Source organism: Selaginella moellendorffii, unplaced genomic scaffold, assembly GCF_000143415.4.
Source record: "Selaginella moellendorffii unplaced genomic scaffold, v1.0 SELMOscaffold_14, whole genome shotgun sequence".
Classification (NCBI taxonomy): Eukaryota; Viridiplantae; Streptophyta; class Lycopodiopsida; order Selaginellales; family Selaginellaceae; genus Selaginella; species Selaginella moellendorffii.
Genome location: NW_003314275.1, coordinates 2273435 through 2297692, shown reverse-complemented (window position 1 = coordinate 2297692; position 24258 = coordinate 2273435). Strand labels below are relative to the sequence as shown.

The following is a 24258-nucleotide window of genomic DNA, read 5'->3' as shown; positions in this document are numbered from 1 at the left end:
CTGTTCAAAGTATGCATGGGTATCAACATCCTCTTCTATGTCCATTCACAATAGATGTAAACAACGGCCCATACTTTGTAGAAGATTATGCATCAAGCCAATGGTTTGGATCAGATTGGTCATTGTTGTATATGAATGATTTAAATGTTTCAATTCTCTACTTGTCCACCACATCATCATCAGCCAATTTCTGCAAGCTCTCTTGGATTTTATCAATAGCTTCAAAGATGATGCCCATCCCTACACCATCTTTATCAGCTATTTTTAATAGCTTTAGAATTAGGGCCATGATCATGAGAAGCTCAGAACATTGTATCCAAAACTCATTGTTCTTCCATAGCATTTTCTCATCAACGAATTGGCTTATAACCAAGTAGCTATAAGTAAATTGTGTTGTTGTTAGCTTTACAATATCCCATGGTGCAATCTTTTGGAAAGTAGTTAGAAGCTTTGGTTTCTTTGTAAAGAAGGTAACTAGCTTTTCACATCCACTAATCAATAGTTGTGCCCATTCAAATTTGCTAATATCTTTGCATAACAAATCAAGAACATGGCAAACACAACAACCATGTATGTAGCGCACGTGGTTTTGACCCTTTATCCTATAGTGATTTACCATAGGATAACACCACGAAGCGGAACCTAAACCCTCTTTGTGCCACGTGACAGATGCCACGTGTCACATGCCACGTGTCCATGCCACGTGTCCATAGGAACCCGAGGTTCAGGGCCTTGGGCCACTGAACAAAGGAACGGTGCCAAACTCCCAAGCATGGAGCCAAGGAGTGACGGAACTAAACCACGGAGCAACTCTCGAGCATAAAGCCCAAGGAGCGAAGGGACAGGAGCCCGGAGCGACTTGGAACAGTCCTGGAGCAACCAGCATCCTAATGCCAGGACCAGCACGCAAAACGGAGCCAAACGAAGTCTGGCGCTATTTCGGCATACCGGTGGCCTAACGCGAGGACATGGGTACTCCACCAACTAGCATGGAATGGAACTTGGGCTTAGACCCAAGCCGGACGCAGAACAAGGACAAGCACGCAAGCGGGAGCTAGACTATGCCTCAGGTTGGTCGGCCATGCCCGACCTACCCACTATCCCTACTATGCATTTGGAACCCCCCACATCCCCCCCCCCTAGAGGAACACACGCTTTGGGCTTTCACCCCAAGCCTCCCTTAGTATCAGGAGTTAGTCTCTGGGACAAGCTTGAAACTTACTAAATATGGAATGTCCTTAGATTGCGAATTTGGACACGGGACGAACACCATTGTGTTCAGGACGATCTCTACATTCCGTAGATATGCCAAATGAGCAAATCTGGACACTTTCCATAAATAACATTTGGGACCAAAATGAGACTAACACAAAGGGTATGATAGCGAGGGTGTTTGGCAGACACGGTAAGCTATCATCTAGCGATATTAAGGGACCAATCTCAATATCGCGGGAGTTCTTGATACTAGCAAGTGCAAGCCAATGACAGGAGTTTCTCAAACCAAGTTGAGTATGCTCAGCAAGAAACACATAGGGTTCCTACCTTATGTTTATCCGATCTAAGTACACGGTCATTGACCAATTTCTCAACTAACTCAAGTGGGAAACTGATAACGGGTCCAGCAATACCGACCTCCTGCCATCGTGGCAGTAAGGTAAGAGTGTCCGTAAGGACTAGCCGACAGGTAACTTTCGATACCCGAAGTCACATTCGCGACAATGTAGGATATATGAGGGAATTCCTCCATCATAAGTTGGCCCATACTTACGCAATTGGCTGCATTATTTGTGACCAATTGGACAACATTCTCAAGTACAACTTCCAGAATCACTAGCTATACCTGCTCATAGAGATATAAACCAGTCTTGATTGCATCTAATGCATCAATTGATTTTAAGAAACACAACCTTGACAACTCACAGCCAATAAGTTGATAATCAACCTCTTCCTACTGCATTGCCATCCATACAAGATAATATTATAACCATAATGTTTCCATCCTTCTCTGATTAATTGCATCCTCTCCCTCAGACTTTCACATTCTTCATTCAAATGCTAAACACAAAGTCCTTTATATTTGATTATAGTGGATTTGTATCCCTTTCTAACAACAAGTAAAGCATCCACTATGTCTTCCCAAAAAGGTGAACAGAATATGTTAAAAGGAAGAGCATGAGCATAGATGAACCTCCTCATAGTCACGTTTGCATTTTGGTGATATTGATTTTCAAAGAACTATTTGAGAGTTATTTGAGTTTTGCTTCCTGAATGCCCCAACTTGACATTTGCAATAAACTGTATGTTTGTAGGCAAATGGCCATCAAAAGTTGCACTTCCAATTGAGTATATAGAGCTTTCCTGAGAGGATTGCCTCATAGATTCTCCATTGCCTCTACTCTCTATGTCTTTATGCAACATTTGGGCATTTGATTTTGTAGTAGGTAGTTCCCTTTTTGGCATTTGGGTAGCTGAGCATAAGAACTAAGAAGTCTTTTGGAAGACTTATCCAAAAGATAACTTAAGCAAAACTCAGTGACGTGGAGAAATTGTAACTCGGCATAGCCTCACACAAAGCAATTTGGTGATTTAGGATTTGAAAGTGTCATACCCCATTGTAGTGCATCTTATTTATCTCCCCTTAAGCCAATTGAAAAAAAGGTAATTGCTTGATGAAAGAGCCTTTAATGGCTATTTTATCCCCATTTATCCCCCAAGGTTTTAAAGATTCACGGTGACAATATATCCAAATCTCATCCTATGATCACATGCGCTACACCCATGTATATATAACATACTTTATGAAAAAATTATTATACACATAATCACATTTTGATTGTTTATATAACAATTGAAAAGTGTTTGTGTGCATGATATTTTTGCATGCAACTCAAAAAGACAAAAAAATTAAATTAAAAAAACATTTGCATGTATAAATATATAATGCAATCACATATTCGTTATTATATATAGTATAGTATTAAAATTTTAGTGCATACATAATAGTGTACACATAATCATTTATGTTACTTTATTTAAGTTTTATAAATTTTAAGAAGTTTTTAGTATGCTCTTGAGAGGGTTCCAGTTATTACAAATAGATATATTCTATTAGAATATAATGCCAAAATATATTCTCTCATCAAATCTATAAGAATCAGCATATCAACTTCTCCACATTGTCTTCAAAACAAAGCTTGCCATCGATGTGTCATGCTGAGATGAGTCCATAATCTCTCTCGCCATCCTGCCTTTAAGGCGTAGGTCACTAAGAAGGTGTAAATCTAAGCCATAGCTCTTAGTATTCCATTTCATATGCCAGTGACTTGTATTCCTCGTCCAATGCGAGGCTTTCCATCCATGTCGTTGGTTTTGAATAAGCCGCCTCCCCCCTCAGCTCTTCAAATGCTCGAACTTTCTTCCATCCATCTGCTGGGAAACTAGAGGTTCTCGTACTTGATCTTCTGCTCCCTGTACAGCTCCGACTGGAAGGTACTCTCAAACGCATCGTAAGTTATCATCGGGAACTGGCGGCCCTCCAAGAAACAATCCGTGCCATGCCTCTTATCGTAGGCCAGATCTGCGTGCCACATCGTGAGAGCCATGGCTTCTTTCACTTGCACCAGGGGCCCTTTCCTCAGCAGCCTCGCAGCTTTCAGCCTCTCCCCCTCGTATGGCTTGCTGTAAGCTTCCTTGAGATAGACCACCTCCATATGTGGATGCCTCGCCAGCGCTCCCTTCCACGACAAGTAGAAGATCCCCGGGTGCCGGCAAATGAGCTCGCCAATCTTCTTTGGAATCCCAGTCTCTCGCCGGATCTCGGCGATGGAGTCGACCAGCGCCTTGGACTCCTGCGTGAGGCACAGGAACTCGTGTATCACCGCCACCGCGCGCTTGACAGCCTCCCGGGAGAGCTTCGGGTAGCCGTGGTTTGGATCATACGGCGACGGGAACTCGAGCATCTGGAAGCTCTTGAGGAACTGCGCGTCCCTCCCCCGCACGAACTTGACCCCCGGGAACCTCATCCGGAACGAGTGTGGATCTCTCTCGCTCTCCTCGGCATCGGCTTCTCGGCGAGAGATGGCCAGCAGTGGATCCCAGCTCGTGAGCTTGAGAAACGGCTGCAAATCCCTGTACTTCTTGTCCTTGGCGATCACCACGTCGAAGTACTGCGGATACTTGTGTACCAGGTTCTGCTCGAAGTCGTGAGGAAGTCCCAGTGGCTCTCGCAGCAGCGCGATCCTCTTGAGGCAGATCTTCTCGCCCTCGCTCATCATCAGCAGCTTTCGCAAGTTCTCCACTAGACACGGCTCGTACTCGGCCATGAGCCTCCTCTCCAGCTCCACAATCCTCCGGCCATCTTCCCCGAGCTCTATCCACTCTACCTTGGCTCTGTCCACCCGCGTCTGGAAGAGCGTGTCGTAGTACTCGAGGAGGTAGTAGAGCCTCCTCACGCGCATCCCCAGATTCTTCACCTCCTCCCGGAAATCTATCATCGAGATGGTGTGGCCGGGCCTCGTGACGAGGAGATCCTTGAGCCACAGCGCCTGCCTGACGTGCTTCTCCCGGCTGATCATCACGTCGAAGCTCACTTGCCGGATCCTCTTCCTCTTCCTCTCCCTGGCCATGAAGCGCCGCTGGATTACCCACGGATTGCCGCATTCTCGCCTCCAGAGCGAGGAGGCTAGAGCGTCCGCATTCTGAGATTTCTTCCAAATCACCAGCATTAGACCACTCCGCGGCCCTCGCAGTGAAAAATCACCAGCATTGGCAGCTCCTTACCGCGATCGATCGAGGCTCCATCGCAAGAACCCTAAATATTCTTAAAACCCCCTGAAGAACCCTAAACATTCTTTTAAACCTTTATTTCTACTACTTCCAGTTTGAAATTAGGGCTCATTCATTTAGGGCAAGTCGATGGCGCTGAGCGAGGTTCTTCATCCAGAGGCAACGAAGAGGACGATTTCTAGGCGACCCATGAGCGATCGCCTCGATTTCACCGGCCAGATCCCTAGGGTATGTAAATTCTGGCAACAGGGGCGATGTAGCAAGGGTGCTGTCTGTGGATTCGTGCACGGTGAAGCTGATTCCGGGGAGAGTGCTCCTCTCGCACTGGAGAGGCCTAGCAGGAAGCGGAGTGTCGCCGCCGCGGATCCCAGTAGCAGCGCCAGCGGCAGCCGCCCCGTGTTGAAGAAGAACACATGGATCAAAGAGGGTCTGGCAGACAAGGCGAGGGTCATTGGGTTTGATCAAACGAAAGGGCCCGAGATCATCAAGAACAAGGTAGTGTGTGTGTGTTGCGCAAAAGGTTTTCACAGCTAGGTATATGGTCGCTAACACTCGGAAAACAATGCACAGAAGATCATCGTCGATCCAGCAGCTCTTCCGCCGCCTCCAAAGCTCAAGAGATCTTCGTCGACAGAGGCACTGATATTGGGATCAAAGAAGCCGGCAAGGAAACCAGGAACTTCGCCTTCTCCTCACACCCAAAGGGCTTGTGCGTATTGGCTGGAGGGGTCGTGTAGATATGGGGAGAGGTGTAAGTTCCTCCACGCTGCTACCACCGTCACCGGATTGGCGCTCCTCACCACGCTCAAAGAGCACAAGGAGAGCATCACGGGAATAGCTATGGTTCCAGACTCGGCAGTGCTCTTTACTGGTGCTACCGATGGAACTCTCAGGGCCTGGGATTGCAACTCGGGGACCGTGTCAGATACTCTGAGGCTAGAGGGCCCGGTGGAGGCACTGGCCAGTGGTTTTGGCTGGATTTTCGCCGGTGCTGGCCACGAAGTCCTGGCCTGGAACGTCAAGTTCTCGCAGCAGACACTACAAGCTCGAGCACCGGGAAACGTGAACGCTCTAGCAGTTGGCAAAGGCTTGCTGGTGGCGGGGCTTGGCTCGGGAGAAGTTTGCGCGTGGGAGTTTGGCAGTGGAGAGCTCAAATCTACAGGGACGTTGAGCAAACATCCCAGCGCTGTCACGGCACTCACTGTGGCTGGAGGTCGCGTCTACTCGGGCTCCAGGGACGGATCCATCAGAGTTTGCGAGGCCGAGACTGGGAAGAGCTGTGCAACCATCGTCAAGGCTCACGCTGGCGAGCTAACGGGCCTGCTGTGCTGGGAGTCCTTCCTCCTGTCTTGCTCGCTCGATAGCTTCATCAAGGTGTGGGCCGCGACTCCGGCTGGAACTTTGGAGAACTACTTCACGTTTCCAGAAGGAGAGGAGGAGATTGTGGGACGAAGCGGAGTAACAGGGATGTGTGGGAGCGTCGATAGCGATGGCAAGCCCGTGCTCGTTTGCTCGTACCGAGACTCAACAGTGAAGGTTTACGGGCTACCATTGTTCGAGGAAAGAGGCGCCTTGTTCTCAAGCGCGGAAGTTATCAGCCTTTCCTCCGCGGCTGCTGGTAACAATCTAGTCTTCTCGGGCGACAAGCAAGGCGCTGTGAAAGTCTGGAAGTGGAGCAAGGATTTGATTAAGTAGCTGAGCAGCGATTGTAAAGTTTACTAGGCAAACAAGCGCGCATTGGAGCTTTTGACAATATATGTATTAAGAGTAAAGATGGTTTTTTGTCTATTTAAACCAAGTGGCTGTTTTTAAGTTCAAGCTGTTTGTAGTTTTTATTGTTTTACTCAGTTAACTTATTTTCATATTGAATTTTAGAAGGGTATCTAAAATATATTTGAATATTCTAAAATATTTTACTATCTAATGGTTGTTATTCATTTAGATTAATTTTATATTTATAATTTATAAACACAAAATTAAGCTTATTGAATCTAAAGTATTTAGATTTCCATTAAATTAATTAAATTAATAAATATGAATAACACTACTATTAAACAAACTAAGCATTATTATATGCAATGTCCAGCAAATTATTTATAAATGTGAACTTTTTTATTATTTCAAGTTTACAGATATATATAATATCCTAAAAACTTTAAAATTAACATAATAATAAAAATTAAGAAGATAAATTTTATAAATTTATTTATTTTTAAAAATATGAATGTTTTTAAGTTTTAACTTTAACACATTACATTTTTTTATCACAAACTATAACTTTTTGTTATGTTTTTCCTTTAAAGGTGAATTAAAAGTATCCACTATACTTTTATAACAAGTTTAATTTTGTTAAAGCTATGATTGAGATTACAATGTGAATGATATAGAAAAAATTGAAGAATTATATTATAAATTATATATTATATAAAGACAATATAGATTACATGGAAATCTTTTAAATAAATTCTAGTAGCTTTAGAATGTAAATGTTTTTGTTAATGGCTACAAAAAAATATAAATTTTTTACAAATTTTATTAAATTTAAATAAAGATGTTCAATAATAGTCCTTGCAATAAAATTACTTAACAAAATTATCCTAATAAAATTAAATGTACTTTATAAAAAATCTTTACACTATGTTATATTTTATAGCACTATATAGAAAGTAAATGGGAAAAATGATTATACATAACTTAGACATCCTTTTGGTTTAATTTTATGGCAAGGATGATAATATGATGGTGTTTGCTTTAATTCATCATCGAAATTTTGAATACTATAAATTATATTTCCTTTAAAGTTGTTATTTTATTATTGCCTTCTTTACTTATATACACAACTCGTGTAACAATGCAAAGAGTTCATTATTAAATTGAATTTGATTTATTTTTGTTTTTAAAACAAAAAACATTCAACTCCTAAAAACTAAAATATATCATAGTAACATCAAACTATTAATAATCAATTTATTTTTAAGAGTTTGAATGTTTTTTAATATTTTACTTTTACTTTTATTTTTATTACAAGTAGTAAACATACAGCCATTAATCCATTTGATATATCCACTATTCTATTGAGTATGTGTGATAAAAACAAAAATAGCAAATTAACAGTAAAATTTTCATTACCTTTAGCTCGTTACTTTTTGTTTTTATAAATATACAAATTTAATGCAATCAGTTAGTTTAGTTGGTTGTATACGCTACTTTTAACTCGCTACTTACAACAAAATAGTTATGTTCTTCGTAACCACACTCATTTGAGCTTACCACGACTAAACAGTGAAGGTTTATGGGCACTTGTTCTTGAGCGCAGAAGTTATCAGCCTTTCCTCTGCGGGCAACAAGCAAGGTGCTGCTGGCTCGGGTGACAAGCAAGGCGCTGTGAAAGTCTGGAACTGGAGCAAGGATTTGATTAAGTCGCCAACGTTTACTATTAAAACAAGCTCATGTTGCAGTTTGACAATAATTTCCAGTAAGAGCAAATATGTTTTCTTCTTCGAAGCCAATCGAAGTTTGTATAAAGAACTTTTAGAGAATGAACTTCCGTAGCCAGAGTTCACGAGTATAGTTACATAGGCTTGAAGAACTTAATACGTTCAAGCCACTTGGAAACCGTTAAACAAGGAATGCGCTCCAAAGAGCAAGAACAAAATGCCACCACAAAGCGCAACCTATGCAAATATCCACAAAGAAATCATAAGAAAAGAAAAGGAAAAGCTTTGATACGTACCGATCTTTCGGAGATGCTTGAAGCTAGATGCTTCCCTCCCCAAACAGCAGCACTCGTGCACAAGGCATGGCCCCTACGAGAAGAGAGAAACAAAAGAAGGAATTTTTATCAGCAAGATCTCAAAGTTTTCGCCAAGAATTCGACTTACAGGAAGCCACCGACTGCTACTCCCACTACGTTCTCCTGGGCAGCCAATCCTATCGTAGCTATCTACAAGCATGGAAGTTTTGAGTGATCGAGTAAGAAAGATCGATTGCTCGTTACCTGACTCCGGTCGCCCCATTCACCGAGGAAAGTTAACGAAAAAGCCTGGAGTTTGCAAAATGTATGAGCGATCGGAGAGAAATGAGGAGGGCGAATTCACCTCGATGAGAACGGGGGACAAAAAAACGCTCGCTTGTTGCTTCTTTTTCTTCTTTATATCGTCAGTCCTCCCCTGAGACAGTAGACAGACAAGATCAGAAAAACCATCGTCGAGATCACTCGATTTATCTTACAAGCTTTGCTTCGACTTCCGCGAGCTCGGACTCCCTGAAGAGCAAACAAACGGTGAAAATCCAACCAGAAGCGAGCGATCGCCTACCCTTCCTCATTGGAGATTGCATCCCATAGCGACCGGAGGCCGAAAACAAAGAAGAGAAACGTGGCACCGTTGTGTGTCAGCTTGCGAGATATCTGCAAAGAAGAAGACGACGCAAAACTTAGACAAACAAAGTCACACACTGTTTGTTCTTACAAGATTTGGCGCTGCCCAGCCAAACACTGCAGAAAAAATAGTCATCACCTGGCAGCACGAAGGGAAACAAAAGTTTTAGAATCCAAATCCTCCAAAACGAGCTCGAAAAACTTTGGCTCAGATCTCCAAGACTAGAAATTTTCTTTTGCTCGACTCACCACAAGAGCTAAGAGCGCTCCAGTTAGAACTACACCGCGAGGATGTCTCATAGCCATCAACTGATAGAACAAAAGGAAAGAAAAAACCAAAGAATTAAAACTGCCACGCAATGGAAAGAAATCTCCATACCGCGGCCACGAAGAACGTCTTGTCCCCGATCTCCGAGACTATGGTCATGGCCGTTGACTTAAGGAATCCCTGCGGCAATGTGCCGAAAATTTCATCGATCGATCGCTCGATCCAGCTCTAGAAGTTAAAGAACACTCACCTGGATCAACGACGCCCCCATCGCGCCGGAGATCAGTATCAGCCTCGATCCTCTATCGCGCGCCGAGAATGACGACCAAAAGCTCCGCGGATCTTCTGGACCACTCCGCGAAGGAGAAATTCCCTTTAGACCACACCTAGGTTCCAGAATAATTCTCCCCCTTTTCCCCTTCGATTATCCTGCCCGTCGCTTCCTTTTTTTCTGGACCGTCGGTTTAAAGAGGGATCACGACCATAGCAAATGAAATATAACTTTGTAGTTGTCATGGACGATCGTCTCTTTTCTTTCTTCTGGAAACACCACGATTTTCGTGATCTCGGGCTGGATCAAGCGCTTTGGGATAGCCAGCCGGAAGAGCAAATAATAAAATCACAAGAGCAAAGAATTTTTTCGGAGGTACTAAGGTTTGCTTACTCGAAGTGTTCCGTTGGGTATTCTTTCTGGTACGCATTGTAGTCGTAGTAGAGCCTCTCTCCTTTGGCGATGTCCCGGATCGAAACCAAGAGAGCGTGAACTTCACCATCGATGTCGAAGCGGATACAACGTAAGTTCTGCTTCTTTCTGCCGTCGCTACAGGAAAAAGAAAAAGAGAAGGAACGTTTAGCACTGCAAAGTTCTTGCTGTGATCACAAACTAGAGCTTACGGGGTGTGGTTATTGATCCCGGATATGAATCTGGCAATGTTTCCACGTTTGTCTGGACAGATCACGAGCTCCTGCGAAGCGTCCTCCGGGAAAAGGAGTCCCATGATGCTATCACCTTCGTCGTCCTCTCGGTTGCACATGAAATCTACATCGCCGGTGTACTCCGCGATCAAAGTCATGTCTTTTATATGGTTGTTTGCTTCCACGACGAACCTGAGTTCAAGCAAGAAAAAGCCTCTTGAGCACCAAAAACTATACTAGAAGAGAAAGAGAAACTCACCCTTGACGGGGATCTCTGGTCACCATGAGAGGAGGATGCTCGCCTCGGAGGCACATTGCCTTGCAAAGCTCGTAAGTGGCCTTATCTTCTTTGCCAATCACCTGGAGTGTTAGAGAGCTCGTGAAGATCATTGAGACAGAGAAACGAGGGAGCGTTCCCACACCTGCATTCCTCCTTTCTCTAGCACGGCTCTGTTCGCACGCCTTGGAGCTAGACCTGGAAGATAAGTGAGCTCGTTGCTAAATTCAATACCGGAAGTCATCAAGGCTGACGCCAGTGATGCCATTTGCTCCAGCCTCTGCGATGGATCCTTGGATGGCATGTATGGCAGCAGCTTCCTGCTTTTCTTGTAAATCACCAGAGAGCCACTGTGTCGTCGTCGCCTCACTTCTGTCGAGCGCAAGAACTATTGGACCAACCTGAAAGAAGTAGACTTGTATTGGTACCTTTGGTTGGTTCTTCCTCCACCTTCTCGATCCCGAAGAAATCGATGAGCTTCCTTTGCACCATGGGAAACACTGCAAGAAGTGAGCCACGGATCGATCAATCAGAAGGAAGCAAAGAAAAAGAATAAAAATCCAACCTTTGACTTGCTGTCGATCCTTGGAGCAATGCGGGCAAAACCAGTCACCCTTGGGAACCGCGACAAGGATTGGAGAGAGACAGTACATGTGATAGCCACGATCGCAACCATCGCACAGTAGGAACCTCTGTGGATCATTAGCTCGATCACAATTCCCACATTTGACATCGTCCACCTCCTCATAGTCATCCTCCTCGTCATCCTCGTCTTCATCCTCTTCTTCCTCTTTCGGGAGCTCACAAGCCGGTGTGATCTCGTAGATCTCCGCCAAGTTCCTCCTCTTGATCTTCCTCGTCACCGGCCCAGCTGTTCTTGATCTGGGCGAATTCCGGATCTTGGTAGGCGACGGCGGCGACCCGGCTCCAATCTTCTTGGGGCTCTTCCTCACGGCCTTGCGTGGGGTTTCCGGGATCTCCGAGCAGCAGTACCTGTGACCGCTCGGGCAAGCCATCATACGCTTACTGCGCCGCCGCTCCTCGCAGCCTGCCGGCGGCTCCACAAAGATTATCTTGTGCTCCGCCATGGCCGCAACTTGGAACGATCAATCGAAGAGGCGGACGAGGAAAAGCGCGATGCGTCAAATCCCTGGATCCGATCCGAGCATCTCGCTACAACGGATGGATTTGGAAGAATTCTAGCCCTAATCGTCACGAGATGATGATTCTCCACGGCATTATGGCCGACCGAGCAAGAGCGCCGCCGCCGCAGCCAGCCACTCTCCTGCCGCGGCCAGCGGATTCTACCAGAGAAGAAAATCCATCCCCAAGCACAAACCCTACCCTCTGCCGGCCACGACACGTGTACGCAGCTACCTACGTGGCATTGACCTGGCTGTCTTTCCCGCCAGAATCTCGAATATACCTATAGGGTTCTAGGGAATTTAGGGTTCTTGGGAGGAAGACGAAGAGCGCAACACGTCCGTCACGAGCGCGTACGAGGCGCCGGCGCCTGGATCGAACTGGATCGCCATCCTCGCGGCATCGCTCCCCCGCTGGAGATCTTGGTGTGTTCTACACCCGTCCAGCAGGCTCCGCCACGCGATCCCAGCGCTCTCCAGCCCCGGCACGCCCTTGATGATCTCCTCGGCCTCGCGGAGGTGCCCGGCCTTGGCGAGCGCGTCCACGACGCAGCAGTAGTGCCTGGGCACGGGATCCAGGGAGAAATCGCCCACCATGGAGGCGAAGTAGCCGTAGCTCAGCTCCGCCTTGCCTGTGTCGCGGCACGCGCCCAAGATCTCTACGAATGTGGCCGCGCTGGGCTGGGATCCATCCAGATTCATGAGCGCGAAGAGCTCCATCGCCGGCTTGGAGTGGCCATTCTGCGAGTAGCCCGCCAGCATCGCGTTCCAGGACGCCAGCGATCGATCCGGCATCGAATCGAAGAGCTCCCTCGCCGAATCGAGGTGACCCTGCTGGGACCTCATCGCCACCATCGCCGCCCACGACACGGTCGTCCTCTCGGGCATGGAATCAAACACCGCCTGGGCCTCTCTCGGGTGGCTGTTCGCCGAGAAGGCCGTGAGCAGTGAGTTCCAGGAGATCAAATCATGCTCGGGCATCCTGGAGAAGGTGTTTTTCGATCGCTCGACGTAGCCATGGCGGCCATAGCTGGAGATCATCGCGTTCCATGCTACGAGATCGCGCTCCGGCATGGATTGGAAGAGCTCCTCCACTTGCGGGATCCTTCCGGCGCTCGCGTAAGCTCCCAAGAGGACGATCCAGCTGATCACGCTCCACTCGGGCATGGATCGAAAGACCGCCTCCACCGAGCCGAGCTCCTCCTCGGTCGCGCAAACCGAGAGGATTGAGTTCCACGACACGATGTTTCGATCGCCCATCTCGTCGAAGATCTTCTGCGACTCCCGTGCGAGACCATTTTGAGCGCACGCAATGATCATCGCGTTGTGGGATGGGATTCCTCTCTCGGGCATCCTGTCGTAGAGATCAAATGCTCTTCCCAAGTGCCCATTAGCGGCAACGGCAGTGACCATGGCAGTCCAAGCGATCAAATCCCATCCGGGCATTCGATCGAACGTCTCGCTGGCTAGATCGATCGAATCGGCGTAGGCAAACTCCGACACCATAGCCGTCCATGCCACTACGTTCCGCTCGGGCATCCGATCAAACACCGCTTTGGCTTTGCCCAGATGCCCAGTCTGGGCATTTGCACGAACAATCGAAGACCACGACACCACCGTGGTGCTGGGCATCCGATCGAATATCTCGCGCACTGGGTCGATCATCCGCTGCTCCTCAAACATAGTGAGCAGGGAATTCCACGCGACTTCGTTGCGCTGGGGCATCCGATCGAAGGTTTCCTTGGCATCGCGAAGGTGCGCATTGCGGGCATAGACGCCCAGGAGGATCGCCCACGAGTAGAGATTCGGGCACTCCATGGAATCGAAAGCGAGCCTAGCGGATTCCACATCGCCACACTTGCCATACATCTGGACGACGAGATTGGCGAGGAATCTGTCATCGCAGCAGTGTGGGCTGTGGAGGATTTGGCGATGGAGGGCGGCTACCTCGATTGCGTCCCTCGAGGCTCGGAGCGCGCGCGCAAAGCCATCGCAATCCAGTGCCAGATCCAAGAGCTTGTGCCTCGTCCATGATCTAGCCATTCCAAGCTACCAGAAAGAGAATAGGAAAAGAGGCATTCTCGAGGATCCCAAATGCCCAATTGTGGCAATTGCTCCTCTACTTATTAGATTATTCTGAGAATATACACACCATCGTCTTTCACCATTCTTCCAATCACTCTGGAGCGTCTTTCACGAGTTCTTCGAGCTTGGCATCGATCTGTTCTACACTAAGCCCATCGAGAGTGGCGCTTTGCTCCACTCCATAAGCTGCGAAGAGAAATCGTGCCAAATCGTGTGAGAACAAACCAGAGTTTTGGGGGGGAGAAGAGAAGAGAGCTTACGGTATCGAATCCACAGTCGTGGTTGGATCCCGCTACATTCCCTGAGAAGTATCGGCAGCGTGGGATTGAGCGTCTTGAGCTGCTTGTAGTTCTTGAGGATGTAATCCCTGCAAACCTAGCTCTAGAAACGATTGATTGGAGCTGGAAAACTGCCCACCTGGTCGTCTCGCTGCCAGGAGAGGTCTGGCAGAAAAGGATTCGCAGCTCGCGAGCTCGGCGCGAGATCTCCGAGCGCCAAGCCATCCTTCCTGCCCTAAACTTTCTTTCCCAAATTTCAAGGGATCCTGGCCGTTGAGATTCAATGCCTTTAATTTCGCCACATGGTCCAATTAAAGGGGTTTAAGAGGTTTAGGGTTTAGGGTTTTTCGGCTATGGTGCGCAAGATATTGCGCTCGCGGCTCCTCCGCCGGCTCGCCAAGCAGACGGTCGGCCTTAAGCGCGTGCCGGAGCCTCTCCAAGAATCAATTAAGGGATATCTTGCAGGTATGGTGCTGGAAATCAGCCGCATTCTTGGATTTTCTCACGATTTCTCTCCTCCAGACTACTCCAATCACCAAATTCGGCAGCATGTCTTTAACTACACGCTCATGCTCAGCAGCAAGAGCGAGGAGCCGCCCACTGCCGTCACTCCTGCTTTCGAGCCCTCGGCGAAAGTCCTGGCTGCTGTGGAGGATTACTTCTCAAATAAAGGACCCTTCGCTCCAGTTCCAAAGAAATATCGCACGGCTCGACTCAAGCCAAGGTACGATGAGAAGCAGGTTGCTGCCTACGTTGCTGCGAAAATGCCAGCGGTCTACTCGGTCATCCACACTGTCTTGAGCGAGGTATCACTAGTTCTCATGATTTTCTTGGAGATCTATGTTTAAAAGTTTTTGTTTTTTGCTCTCTCTCAATCAATAGGTTGCTCGGCGGCTGCCTGATTTTAAACCAGAGAATGTTTTGGACTATGGCTCTGGACCAGGAACTTCCATTTGGTAAGAGCTACCTTTCGAAAAAACACTAAAAAATTCTTTTCTTTGCGCAGGGCAATGTCTCAAGTATGGCCGAAAACTGTTAAGCTAGTGAACATGGTAGAGACTTCTCCTTCAATGCTTGCGGCATCCAAGAAGATCCTCGAAGGTACACTTGCACAAGTTGCGAATTCAGTTTTACATGTTCCTGATGCTAGGTACTAGATTTGGAGGATCCACCGGTTATGCACAACCATAAGACCCTGCGAATTCTATCAAAAAAGACACGACACTCGGGTCACGACATTGTGATAGCCGTAAGCGATTCTGTAAGTGGATACTTATTGCATTTCTAACGAGCTTGTTGTAGTGTCACGCGATTGGAGAGCTCCCGACCGTTGAAGAACAAATCACTACTGCCCGGCAACTGTGGGCACTAACTCGAGACATTCTTGTAAGCATAGCGAGGAATTTCTATTTGCCGGGTTTTTAATGGTTAGCGCAGGTAATCGTCGAACCGGGAACATCAGAAGGGTCTTTGACAGTTCGAGGCATACGGGCTCACATCCTGGCTTTAGAAAGAAAGGCAAGTATTTCTTTTGTATCGTCCAACAGTGTTAATCAGCATTTGCATCTCAGAAACTTCGAAGACGGCGGAAGTTCCTGACTGGCTCAACTTCCACTGACACTCCCATGATCGGCACCTCGGAGGAAGATGGCAATAAAAGAAACTTAGACGAGCAGCTTGTAGTACACAGCGAGGAAGAGGTCGAAATACCCGGTGGTGGTGCTCATGTGATTGCACCGGTATGTAAGGACTTTGCGTTGCCATTTGTTACTGATACAAGCTTTCATTTATTTTTTTTTGTTTCAGTGTCCACATGATGGTGTCTGTCCAATGGATGGCACAACCGTATTTTGCCACTTTGTTCAGCGTCTTGAACGAACGTTCACTCAAAGAATGGCTAAGGTATCCATCCCAGTGAAAATCCATTTGCTGCTTAGTTTATTGTATTATTTCTCCAGAAACACTCACGAACAATGCTGCGTGGCTATGAAGATGAGAAGTACAGTTATGTGGTCCTTCGCCGCGGGCACCGTCCAAGGTAGTTATTGGAGCTGAAAGTTTTGGCTTGGCATTTCTCACAGCTGCTCTTTTTACAGGGTGGATTGGCCACTAGATCATGTGGAGCTGCAGCTGGATAAAGACGAGCCAGTAGAAAACGACCTACTTGTAGACTATGAGGAAGACGAGGATGAAGAAGAGGAAGAGTACTTAGAGGATGAAAACGACGAAGATAGAGAGACCAGAGACGACGATGAAGGTGGTGAGAACTCAGGTTGGTCTTTCAATCTAACAGAAATTTCCACCAGACATCGAAACTAAAATGGAGGAAGAACCAGGCGAGGACGAGAACGAAGACCAAATCGAAGAACAAGAGGGTGACGACGACGAATGCAAGGAGACGGCGGCAAACATGAGCAGTGGCTGGGGCCGGGTGATTTTCAAGCCATTCCGGCGAGGCAAACACGTCACCTTGGACGTTTGCCGCTCGACGTCGCCGGACGGCTCGTCCGGAAGCTTTGATCGTCTCACCGTGACACGCGCCAAGCACCGGGTTCTTCACAAGGAAGCGAAAAAGGTCCGGTGGGGCGACCTCTGGGCTGCCACCAGTAGCACCAAGACCTTCAGACGTAAGTATCTCTCCTCTCCCTTTTTCCCTGCTATTTCGCTGGACTCTCAAAACATTGCCTTTGCAGACACCCGAGACAACCGCATACCGTTATCGCGAGAAAGGATCCATTCGTATGAATGAGAAGTGGAAGTCACGTGAAGCTTCAGCACCGACGGGCCGGATTCAGAAAGAGCGAAAGAAAGCTGCAGAGAGGAAAAGTGAAGTCTCTGAGAAAAGCGTTAGATCTGGATGGAGCTTTGTGTGCACTGCAGTCAAAGCCGGGGTGAGCAAAGCTCTCTGCGCCAGAGACTTCAAGACAAAGCAATGGATCTCTCACTTTAAGCCCGACCAAGCAAGCAAAACAACACTACGAAAGCGACTATGGAAAAACTCTACGAAGTGGCAGCAAGCGTACCTTCTCGTGTAATACTTCCCCAGTGGCAATGGAAGAGTAGCATCTCGCTCTCCTTTGATACACGCGATATCCCTGCAAAAACGCAAAGCTGGCGAGCATGAGTGTAGTGTCAAGGGCGAGCACGATTAAATCGCGTTAAGGCATTGATGATACCAGCAGAGGCTTGTCCTTAGCGAGTAGAGTCTCATACTGTATACTATTGCGCTCACTCGCGTCGCCGCCACCATCAATGCAGACACGGTGAGGAGCGTACCGCAGGAATTTTCGTCCCGGCTTTGTCTGTTTGATCCTTGCCTCCCGCTCCGCCTGTAAGTGCCTTGTCCTGTCTGTTCGTCGCTGAGAGCTTTTCTCTGCCGTGTCTCCCAGGCCAAACCAAAGTTTCTATCGACCATGGCCTGTCCGGGAAGAAGAAACTTCCTCTGGTTCCTCTCCGTCGTCGTCTTGATCTCTTCTTCCACCAGAGCTCAACCCGGGCGATTCGACGTCATTGCGCAGAACGCCGGCGTCGCTAGCATGCACACGGTCGTCACGCACTTCAGCAACGCGATCTTCCTGGACAGAACCAACATCGGCCCCTCGCAGATCAATCTCGCCGCAGGAGGATGCAGAGACAACCCCGACGATCGAACCTTGAAGCACGACTGCACCGCGCACTCGGTCATGTTCGACTACTTCTCCGGGGCCAGCAGAGCTCTGTCGATATACTCGGACACTTGGTGCAGCTCAGGTCAGTTCTTGCCGAACGGGACGCTTCTCCAGACGGGGGGCGACTTCGATGGTTTCTTCAAAGTCAGGTACATGACGCCGTGTCCGAACGGGGGCACCTGCGACTGGCAGGAATCAAAAACCGAGTTTTTGCATTCCGGAAGGTGGTATGCCAGCAATCAGCTCTTGCCAGACGGCCGCGTGATCGTTGTAGGCGGAAGAAGCGCTTTCTCCTACGAGTTCATCCCGGACAGAGGAGCCGGGCAGTTTGAGCTGCCGTTTCTCAAGGAGACGAACGATCCAACTTTCAACAACCTGTATCCCTTCCTGCATCTGCTGCCGGACAACAACCTGTTCGTCTTCGCCAACCGGGACTCCATTCTCCTCAACTATTTCACCAACACTGTGCTTCGGAGATATCCAACGCTGCCTGGTGAGCCCCGGAACTATCCATCCGCCGGAAGCTCGGTCATGCTTCCCTTGGACAGCGCAAACAGCTTCTCCAATGCCGAAATTCTCGTTTGCGGAGGAAGCAACAAGGACGCCTACGCGTATCCAGCTGGTCAGCTTCCGGCCTCTCAGACCTGCGGTAGAATGGTAGCGACGTCAGGCGATCCAAATTGGAACATACTCAACATGCCTACGCGAAGAAACATGGGTGACATGGTTCTGCTTCCAACCGGCCAAGTCCTCATCATCAACGGAGCGCAAAGTGGATCTCAAGGATGGGGATACGCGTCCAGTCCCTGCCTCAACCCTGTCATATTCGATCCGGTCAGCTCAAAGTTCGAAACTCAAGCAGCCAGTACCATTCCGAGAATGTATCACTCCACCGCAAACCTTCTTCCAGACGGCCGAGTCCTTGTAGCAGGCAGCAACACGCACGAGTACTACACTTTCACGGGAGCGTTTCCAACGGAGTTGAGAGTAGAAGCTTTCTCTCCGGCATATCTAGACCCTGCAAACGACTGGCAGAGACCGAAGTTAGTTAACTATCCAGGAGTTATCAACTATGGAATGCCATTCTCGGTGGACGTCTCCTTACCGGGCAACTTGACTGGAGATATCGAGTTGACGCTTTTGAGTGCTCCGTTTACCACGCACTCCTTCTCTCAAGGGCAGAGGCAGCTCAAACTAGCGGTTTCCACACCATTACGAGCAAACGGGAACACCTTTACTGTGAAAAGCTCGGCACCGCCAAGCGCCGTGATCGCTCCACCATCGTTCTACATGCTCTTTCCCCTACACAATGGAATCCCAGGCACAGCGACATGGGTGATGGTAACATACTAGAGTGAAATACCTGTTGGTGCTAGATACTTGTACAGTTTGCTTCGGTCAAGTTTTGGAAGTCGCCAAACAGCATCACACAACATGTCGACCTTCCAATATCAAACTCACACACCATTTTTTTAAGGCATTATTGCTGCAGACAACACTTCCATTCCATGGATTTACAACATCTACGACCCTGTGAGGGAAACACATGGGATTAGCCCTGTTAGTTAGCTCTTAAACAGAATGGAAAAGCACTTACCAGCTGAGTTAAAAGATCCGACTTCTTGCCATTACTGATACAGTCCTTTCCTTGCCTTCGGTCTGTCTTGCACAGATCACCAGCTTCCTCCCTGCCAAAGTTTCTTCTGATCCGGACGCATGAAACAAACAAAAGCTCAAACAACACCTTAAAAGCAGCTGCTGGTCTGCAATAGCCACGACGGCTTTTCCCCATCAGGCTCGCTGTTGAATAACTCTTTCCAAATAGAAGTTGACAATCCATCAATCTGTAAAAAAATATATCAGTGGAAGAAGAAGAACGATATTGTCAGTTTACATAAACCAGGAGGATATCAATGTAGCACGTATGAGAAAAATTACTGATTGATCTCAAGTTCTTGTTAATAATACTAACTTAAGTCAACCAGCTCCTGTGTGACAAGTAGGCCCGTCAGGCTTTCCCAAGTAATAATCTAAAAAAGATAAAGCCGATAAGAGCTCACAAAGAATAAAAGAAAGTGTGTACCGAATCTCCATCACAGTCGAGATAGACATCCACAACACCAATAAAATTGGATAGCGTCTCTCCTTTGGTCCAAAAAGAGATCAACGACTTCGACTAAATTACGTCACTCGCTTCGTGGCCTAGACAGCGTCCCAAATCCCTGCATCAAAATCACACCCATCGAATTTTATCAAATCCAGCAGCGCCTCCACCTCGCATGGATCTCCTAAGTATTTATGATCTTTACCTCCAGAGCTCTAGCGGAACCTCCTGCTCAAGCGGAGGAATCTCCGAGAGAAGCCCAGATCGCGTCCCGCATTGCCACGAGCCCTAAAACCCTAACTCTCTGTTAAACCAATATGTATATATAAACAAAATCCACCCTTTTACAAGCGAGATACATATGAAACCTTGGTTTCTTAAAGGTCTGTAATGCTGAAGCGTTGGAACTGGGCACTCATCTCAAGCTCCATTGGCGTAGGGAGGTTGGAGGTTTCTTCTCTGTCCTTGTCAACGTCCATGGCTGCCCAAACGGAGCTCGAGACCGAGGGCGCGGCCTCGAGTGGCGCACCTGCATCGTCGTCGTTACCAAATTTTGCCAGCGCCCATCGTCCAAAACTAGCTAGGCTCTTGATGTCGCTCTCTTCCTGTTTGACAAGCTTTGAAAATGAGTTTTTATCCAGGGCGCTGCACGAGAGAAAGAGAAACTTTTACCTGTCGAGAAGAGCGCCCCATATCCACAAGGACGTTCTGCGCAGGCGGGCGAGAGAAAACACTTTCCCGCCAGCGCTGCATGGACGTGTTAGAGATTACATGTAAAGAACTGCACTCACCAGAGAGAGGCTTTGTGCTGTTTTCATGGCGTTCTCGGCGGTGGCAGCACGCAGCTGGGCCTCGAGAAGTGTGTGAGGCTGGCGACCCAGACCCGGTTGAGAGAGGACTTCCATGATCGCCTTGGGACTTGGAATCGCTTCAGGTGATAACTTGAACATTATTCCATCGTCAAACTTGACTTGTCCCGGCGATGCATCCACGGTAGTACGCTGCTCTAAAGCATCTGAATCCTCTTGCTTGACTGGGCCATTCGTTGGATTCTCTCGATAGCTTCGCAGAACTTCTTTCCATCCGCTCATGTCCAAGCTCACGGCAGGACTGAGCGGCTGATGGCCGAGGAACATGTCTGCAGAATAGTTTGAATCGAGCTGTGTGTCAGACTGTCTAAGAGGTCGTTAAGATCAATACGATCTTCCATCATAAGATTACCACCTTGCCCGGACTGAGTTTCCGACAGAAGCGAATCCTTTGAAAAGAGTTGCTCCATCTGTTCGACATGGTCACTTGAATCGCCATGCTCCGAGTGCGAGAAAGGTTCCGGATGCTCTGGAGATGCTCCATAAGCAGATTCACGACCCTGGAAAAGAAATGCTTCGAGCCACAAGAAAGCTAGAAAAAGAAAAACACCGCAACCGACCTGGTGTACTTGAAGGTAGTGGACAAGAACAATGTGTTCATAAGCACTACAAGCCATGATAATACAAGTGAGGGGGGATGCATGTTTTTTTTTCCTGCTCTATGTACCCTTCCAGCACCCAGTAGCTCCGTTGAAAATTTGGATCCTCTTCTCCACGGGCGTAGTAACAATGCAGCACGTCGATGCTTCCAGACTGCATACAAGATCAGGAACCAAGTGCCGCGATGGTTGTTCCTAGTTATAGCAAGCAAACCTTGAGCCTCTCGTGAGCCTGGCCTTCTTTCTTCCAGTTGTGACCATCCTTCCGAAAGCACCTCACAGCCTTGCGATCAAACAAGAACAAGGATCCACCTAGTAGCATGGCAAGCCAGTCAGTGTGACACAAGGCAAGGAGCAAGGAGCACTCACTGGCGGGCCGGTTGGGAGGAACGGAGTTGAGATCGAAACCGTAGCTCTGATAATTGCGAAGTATGTCGCAAACTTCGTGTGGTTTGAGCCACCGGACGCAAGCTTCCTGGATGATCTGCCTCATGTCGAGGTCTGCTCAGATAGCAGAGTCTTTGTTTGACCTTGAAACTAGCCTCCACTCACCTTGCTGCGGCATTTTATAGACTCTTCCACCAGTTGCCATCTCAAAAACAAAATTAATCTAAAACAGTGGGAGCAGCTTCACACCACCGCCATGGCATCCCCCCATGAACGCCTAACTACGAGAGCTCCCTGCCACCCGCGAGCTTTAATTGGCCAGTTGACGCAAATAATTTGGTCATCCAGAAATATATGCAATCTAAATATAGTGCTGAGGAACTCTGCACAACTTTCATGTTCTTAATTTGACGCAAAGAACAATGCGCCTTTACCAGCAGACATTCCACCATCTAAAAGTAAACATTCCACTATATTATTGTTTTAGAACCAACACGTTGGTACGTCAAGGATTGATTATGGATATATGAAAATGCATATTCCACCGCACTACCAAAATAAAAAATTTCAATTCGCTTAATTCAGTTTTCTTGGTTTTCTCCCCACTTTGATCGGTCTGTTTGTACATGTTCCATGTAAAGGCTACTAGAATGAAAAACATGTTGGTGGTAGATACTTCCATCGGTCAAGCCATCTACGATCCTGTGAGGGAAACACATATGGGATCAGCCCTCTAAAACAAAATGGAAAAGCACTCTCCACTTGAGTTGAGAGATCCCTCAACTTGAATTCCTGCCTCGGCTGTTCTCGTCCTCGATGCCTGATTGAGAGAATCTCGCTCTCAAGACTTCCATAACTTCCGCCATCTTCACAATCTTGTGCTGCAAGCAGTACCGTCGAATGGTACAAGACCATTTCTGATACAGTCCTTTTCCTGCCTTCGTTTTGTCCCACTGTCTTGCACAGCTCAGCCCTCTCCTTCTCCCTTTCTCTCCTCTCTCGTGGAGCACAATCTACCCTCTTCTCCTTCCTCTCCTCTCTTGACACTGGTGAGCGTCAAACTCCAGCGAGAGAAACATCAAAAGCGTATGAGCTCCATTGTGATAGGCCTTTGCACGAGGTAGCATTCGTACAGGAGTAGTGCCAATGCATTACTCTTATATTAAATTGAAGTTAACTATAAATTTATGTTAAAGGTAAGTATTAATTTGGGGGGGGGTCTCATTTAGCATTCCTCTTTAAGGGTTTTTCATGTCAAAATTCCAAAAAGAAAAGAATATACTTTTTATATACCTTGTAAAATATAAAATATTTAAATAATAATAATTTTAATAAAAAATCAAATTTTAAATATACGTATTAGAAAAACAATCAGAACAATTAAAACTTTTGCATATAATCTTTGGTTATAAATAATTGTAGAAATGCTCGCTCTTTACCTTGATCATAGAAGTCCTTGTAGCCCAAATCTACCATCATGTAGCTAAAGGCTCATTGCAACAAATCCACCAAACTGTCTAGATCCATAAATAAAAGCTTGTAGCCTTAATGTTTATTTTTAACTTAAACCTCAAACATATGATCTTGTGGTGGCTAACCTAAAAACCATTTGTTTAGATCCATCACACAGGCCTAATCTTCATTTCTCAACTTAAACCCCAAACATTTGGGACCATAAAAACCATTTAGTGGCAGAATGCTCATTAATGTGAATTCAATGCTAAATGAGTGTCCAGTGGCAGCTCCAAAGCCTTTTAGCACTCATCAATAAGGATTATCCATTAGGGGATTTACACTTCAACAATTAAACAGTATAAAATGGATGTGCTAGAACCTTGTTATTACTTGGTGTGGGGTGACACTTGCTTAATCTAGAGGGCAACATAGCTACTTTAGAAATTAGCAGAAATAGAAACAATGGTAAAAAAAGGACATTATAAAATAAAATTTAAAATATTAAAGTAATTTTTAATCTACATTTTACTAGTTATTTTATAGAATAAACTGGGATATTCCATGATGTGGAACATTTTTTATGGAGGGATTTGTTAATCGGGATGCTGTCCTGGCATGATTGCATGACATATTATTGGACCAAAGGAGAGGCATCATCCAGTTTCATTGCTAGTCTATTTCAACTGTTTTTGTGGGCTCTTACCAATCTTTGTTTTAACATTCCTCCACAGATTATTTACTTGGGTTGGGAGACACACAGGTGGTTTGTGTAAACACACTACATCTGAAGAGAATGGATTGGCAACTTTGACTTTGCTCTGGACATTGTGCCAACCTCCTGCTTAAAGAAATCTTTGAGAGAAGCCATAAACTCTTTTTAACAAATTAAACCAAAGATCATTAACCCAACCTTAATTTGTTTTTGGAGTATTTAAAACTTCCAAGAATATTACTTTTGGATGTTTATAAAATCCACATCAGCAAAATGTCCTCCCACTCTATGAGCGTAAACCATGATCATTGCATTCCAGCATTCCAGCCCCCAAGT

The 24258-nt window shown here is 46.8% G+C and overlaps 7 protein-coding genes across 10 annotated transcripts; 3 read left to right on the top strand and 4 right to left on the bottom strand.

Moving 5' to 3' along the window:
• Nucleotides 1-3269: 3269 nt before the first annotated feature.
• On the bottom strand, nucleotides 3270-4799 carry LOC9632675 (protein WHAT'S THIS FACTOR 1). Its single transcript, XM_002970322.2, has one exon. It carries the CDS (start codon nucleotides 4722-4724, stop codon nucleotides 3438-3440), a length of 1287 nt encoding a protein of 428 aa, XP_002970368.1. The 5' UTR covers nucleotides 4725-4799; the 3' UTR covers nucleotides 3270-3437.
• A 92-nt stretch (nucleotides 4800-4891) lies between these two features.
• LOC9631938 (zinc finger CCCH domain-containing protein 48) lies at nucleotides 4892-6579 on the top strand. Of its 2 annotated transcripts, none has more exons than XM_002970567.2 (2): nucleotides 4892-5280; nucleotides 5359-6579. In XM_002970567.2, exons 1-2 carry the CDS (start codon nucleotides 4915-4917, stop codon nucleotides 6478-6480), a joined length of 1488 nt encoding a protein of 495 aa, XP_002970613.2. In that variant the 5' UTR covers nucleotides 4892-4914; the 3' UTR covers nucleotides 6481-6579. The 2 variants fall into 2 exon arrangements, with proteins under 2 accessions (XP_002970613.2, XP_024531223.1); XM_024675455.1 differs by having other exon boundaries at nucleotides 5356-6579.
• A 1675-nt stretch (nucleotides 6580-8254) lies between these two features.
• Nucleotides 8255-11989, bottom strand: LOC9631937 (GDT1-like protein 5). 3 transcript variants are annotated; one of them, XM_024675215.1, is made up of 12 exons: nucleotides 10326-10532; nucleotides 9682-10251; nucleotides 9543-9611; nucleotides 9413-9472; nucleotides 9255-9302; nucleotides 9102-9193; nucleotides 9016-9049; nucleotides 8883-8954; nucleotides 8783-8827; nucleotides 8667-8728; nucleotides 8519-8591; nucleotides 8255-8459 (listed from the first exon to the last, which is right to left on the bottom strand). In XM_024675215.1, the coding sequence occupies exons 2-12, from the start codon at nucleotides 9700-9702 to the stop codon at nucleotides 8385-8387; spliced, it is 651 nt and encodes a 216-aa protein (XP_024530983.1). In that variant the 5' UTR covers nucleotides 9703-10251; nucleotides 10326-10532; the 3' UTR covers nucleotides 8255-8384. The 3 variants fall into 3 exon arrangements, with proteins under 3 accessions (XP_024530983.1, XP_024530982.1, XP_024530981.1); XM_024675214.1 differs by lacking the exons at nucleotides 8255-8459; nucleotides 8519-8591; nucleotides 8667-8728; ... (5 more) ...; nucleotides 9413-9472; nucleotides 9543-9611 and adding exons at nucleotides 10606-10706; nucleotides 10769-10992; nucleotides 11052-11123; nucleotides 11189-11989 and having other exon boundaries at nucleotides 9907-10251; nucleotides 10326-10538; XM_024675213.1 differs by lacking the exons at nucleotides 8255-8459; nucleotides 8519-8591; nucleotides 8667-8728; ... (5 more) ...; nucleotides 9413-9472; nucleotides 9543-9611 and adding exons at nucleotides 10606-10706; nucleotides 10769-10995; nucleotides 11052-11123; nucleotides 11189-11988 and having other exon boundaries at nucleotides 9907-10251; nucleotides 10326-10538.
• Nucleotides 11990-12068: 79 nt separating this feature from the next.
• Nucleotides 12069-13808, bottom strand: LOC112346348 (pentatricopeptide repeat-containing protein At4g02750-like). Its single transcript, XM_024675095.1, has one exon. It carries the CDS (start codon nucleotides 13806-13808, stop codon nucleotides 12069-12071), a length of 1740 nt encoding a protein of 579 aa, XP_024530863.1.
• A 21-nt stretch (nucleotides 13809-13829) lies between these two features.
• Nucleotides 13830-14405, bottom strand: LOC9632674 (NADH dehydrogenase [ubiquinone] 1 alpha subcomplex subunit 2). Its single transcript, XM_002970320.2, has 3 exons — nucleotides 14268-14405; nucleotides 14111-14217; nucleotides 13830-14036 (listed from the first exon to the last, which is right to left on the bottom strand). Exons 1-3 carry the CDS (start codon nucleotides 14351-14353, stop codon nucleotides 13942-13944), a joined length of 288 nt encoding a protein of 95 aa, XP_002970366.1. The 5' UTR covers nucleotides 14354-14405; the 3' UTR covers nucleotides 13830-13941.
• Nucleotides 14406-14481: 76 nt separating this feature from the next.
• On the top strand, nucleotides 14482-17211 carry LOC9632673. Its single transcript, XM_024675308.1, has 13 exons — nucleotides 14482-14593; nucleotides 14651-14934; nucleotides 15011-15084; nucleotides 15135-15229; nucleotides 15286-15377; nucleotides 15431-15514; nucleotides 15566-15646; nucleotides 15700-15867; nucleotides 15935-16030; nucleotides 16087-16166; nucleotides 16225-16388; nucleotides 16435-16755; nucleotides 16822-17211. The coding sequence occupies exons 1-13, from the start codon at nucleotides 14482-14484 to the stop codon at nucleotides 16875-16877; spliced, it is 1707 nt and encodes a 568-aa protein (XP_024531076.1). The 3' UTR covers nucleotides 16878-17211.
• Nucleotides 17212-17305: 94 nt separating this feature from the next.
• Nucleotides 17306-19149, top strand: LOC9631936 (aldehyde oxidase GLOX). The gene is made up of 2 exons (XM_002970564.2): nucleotides 17306-17459; nucleotides 17518-19149. The coding sequence occupies exon 2, from the start codon at nucleotides 17542-17544 to the stop codon at nucleotides 19147-19149; it is 1608 nt and encodes a 535-aa protein (XP_002970610.1). The 5' UTR covers nucleotides 17306-17459; nucleotides 17518-17541.
• Nucleotides 19150-24258: the final 5109 nt, after the last annotated feature.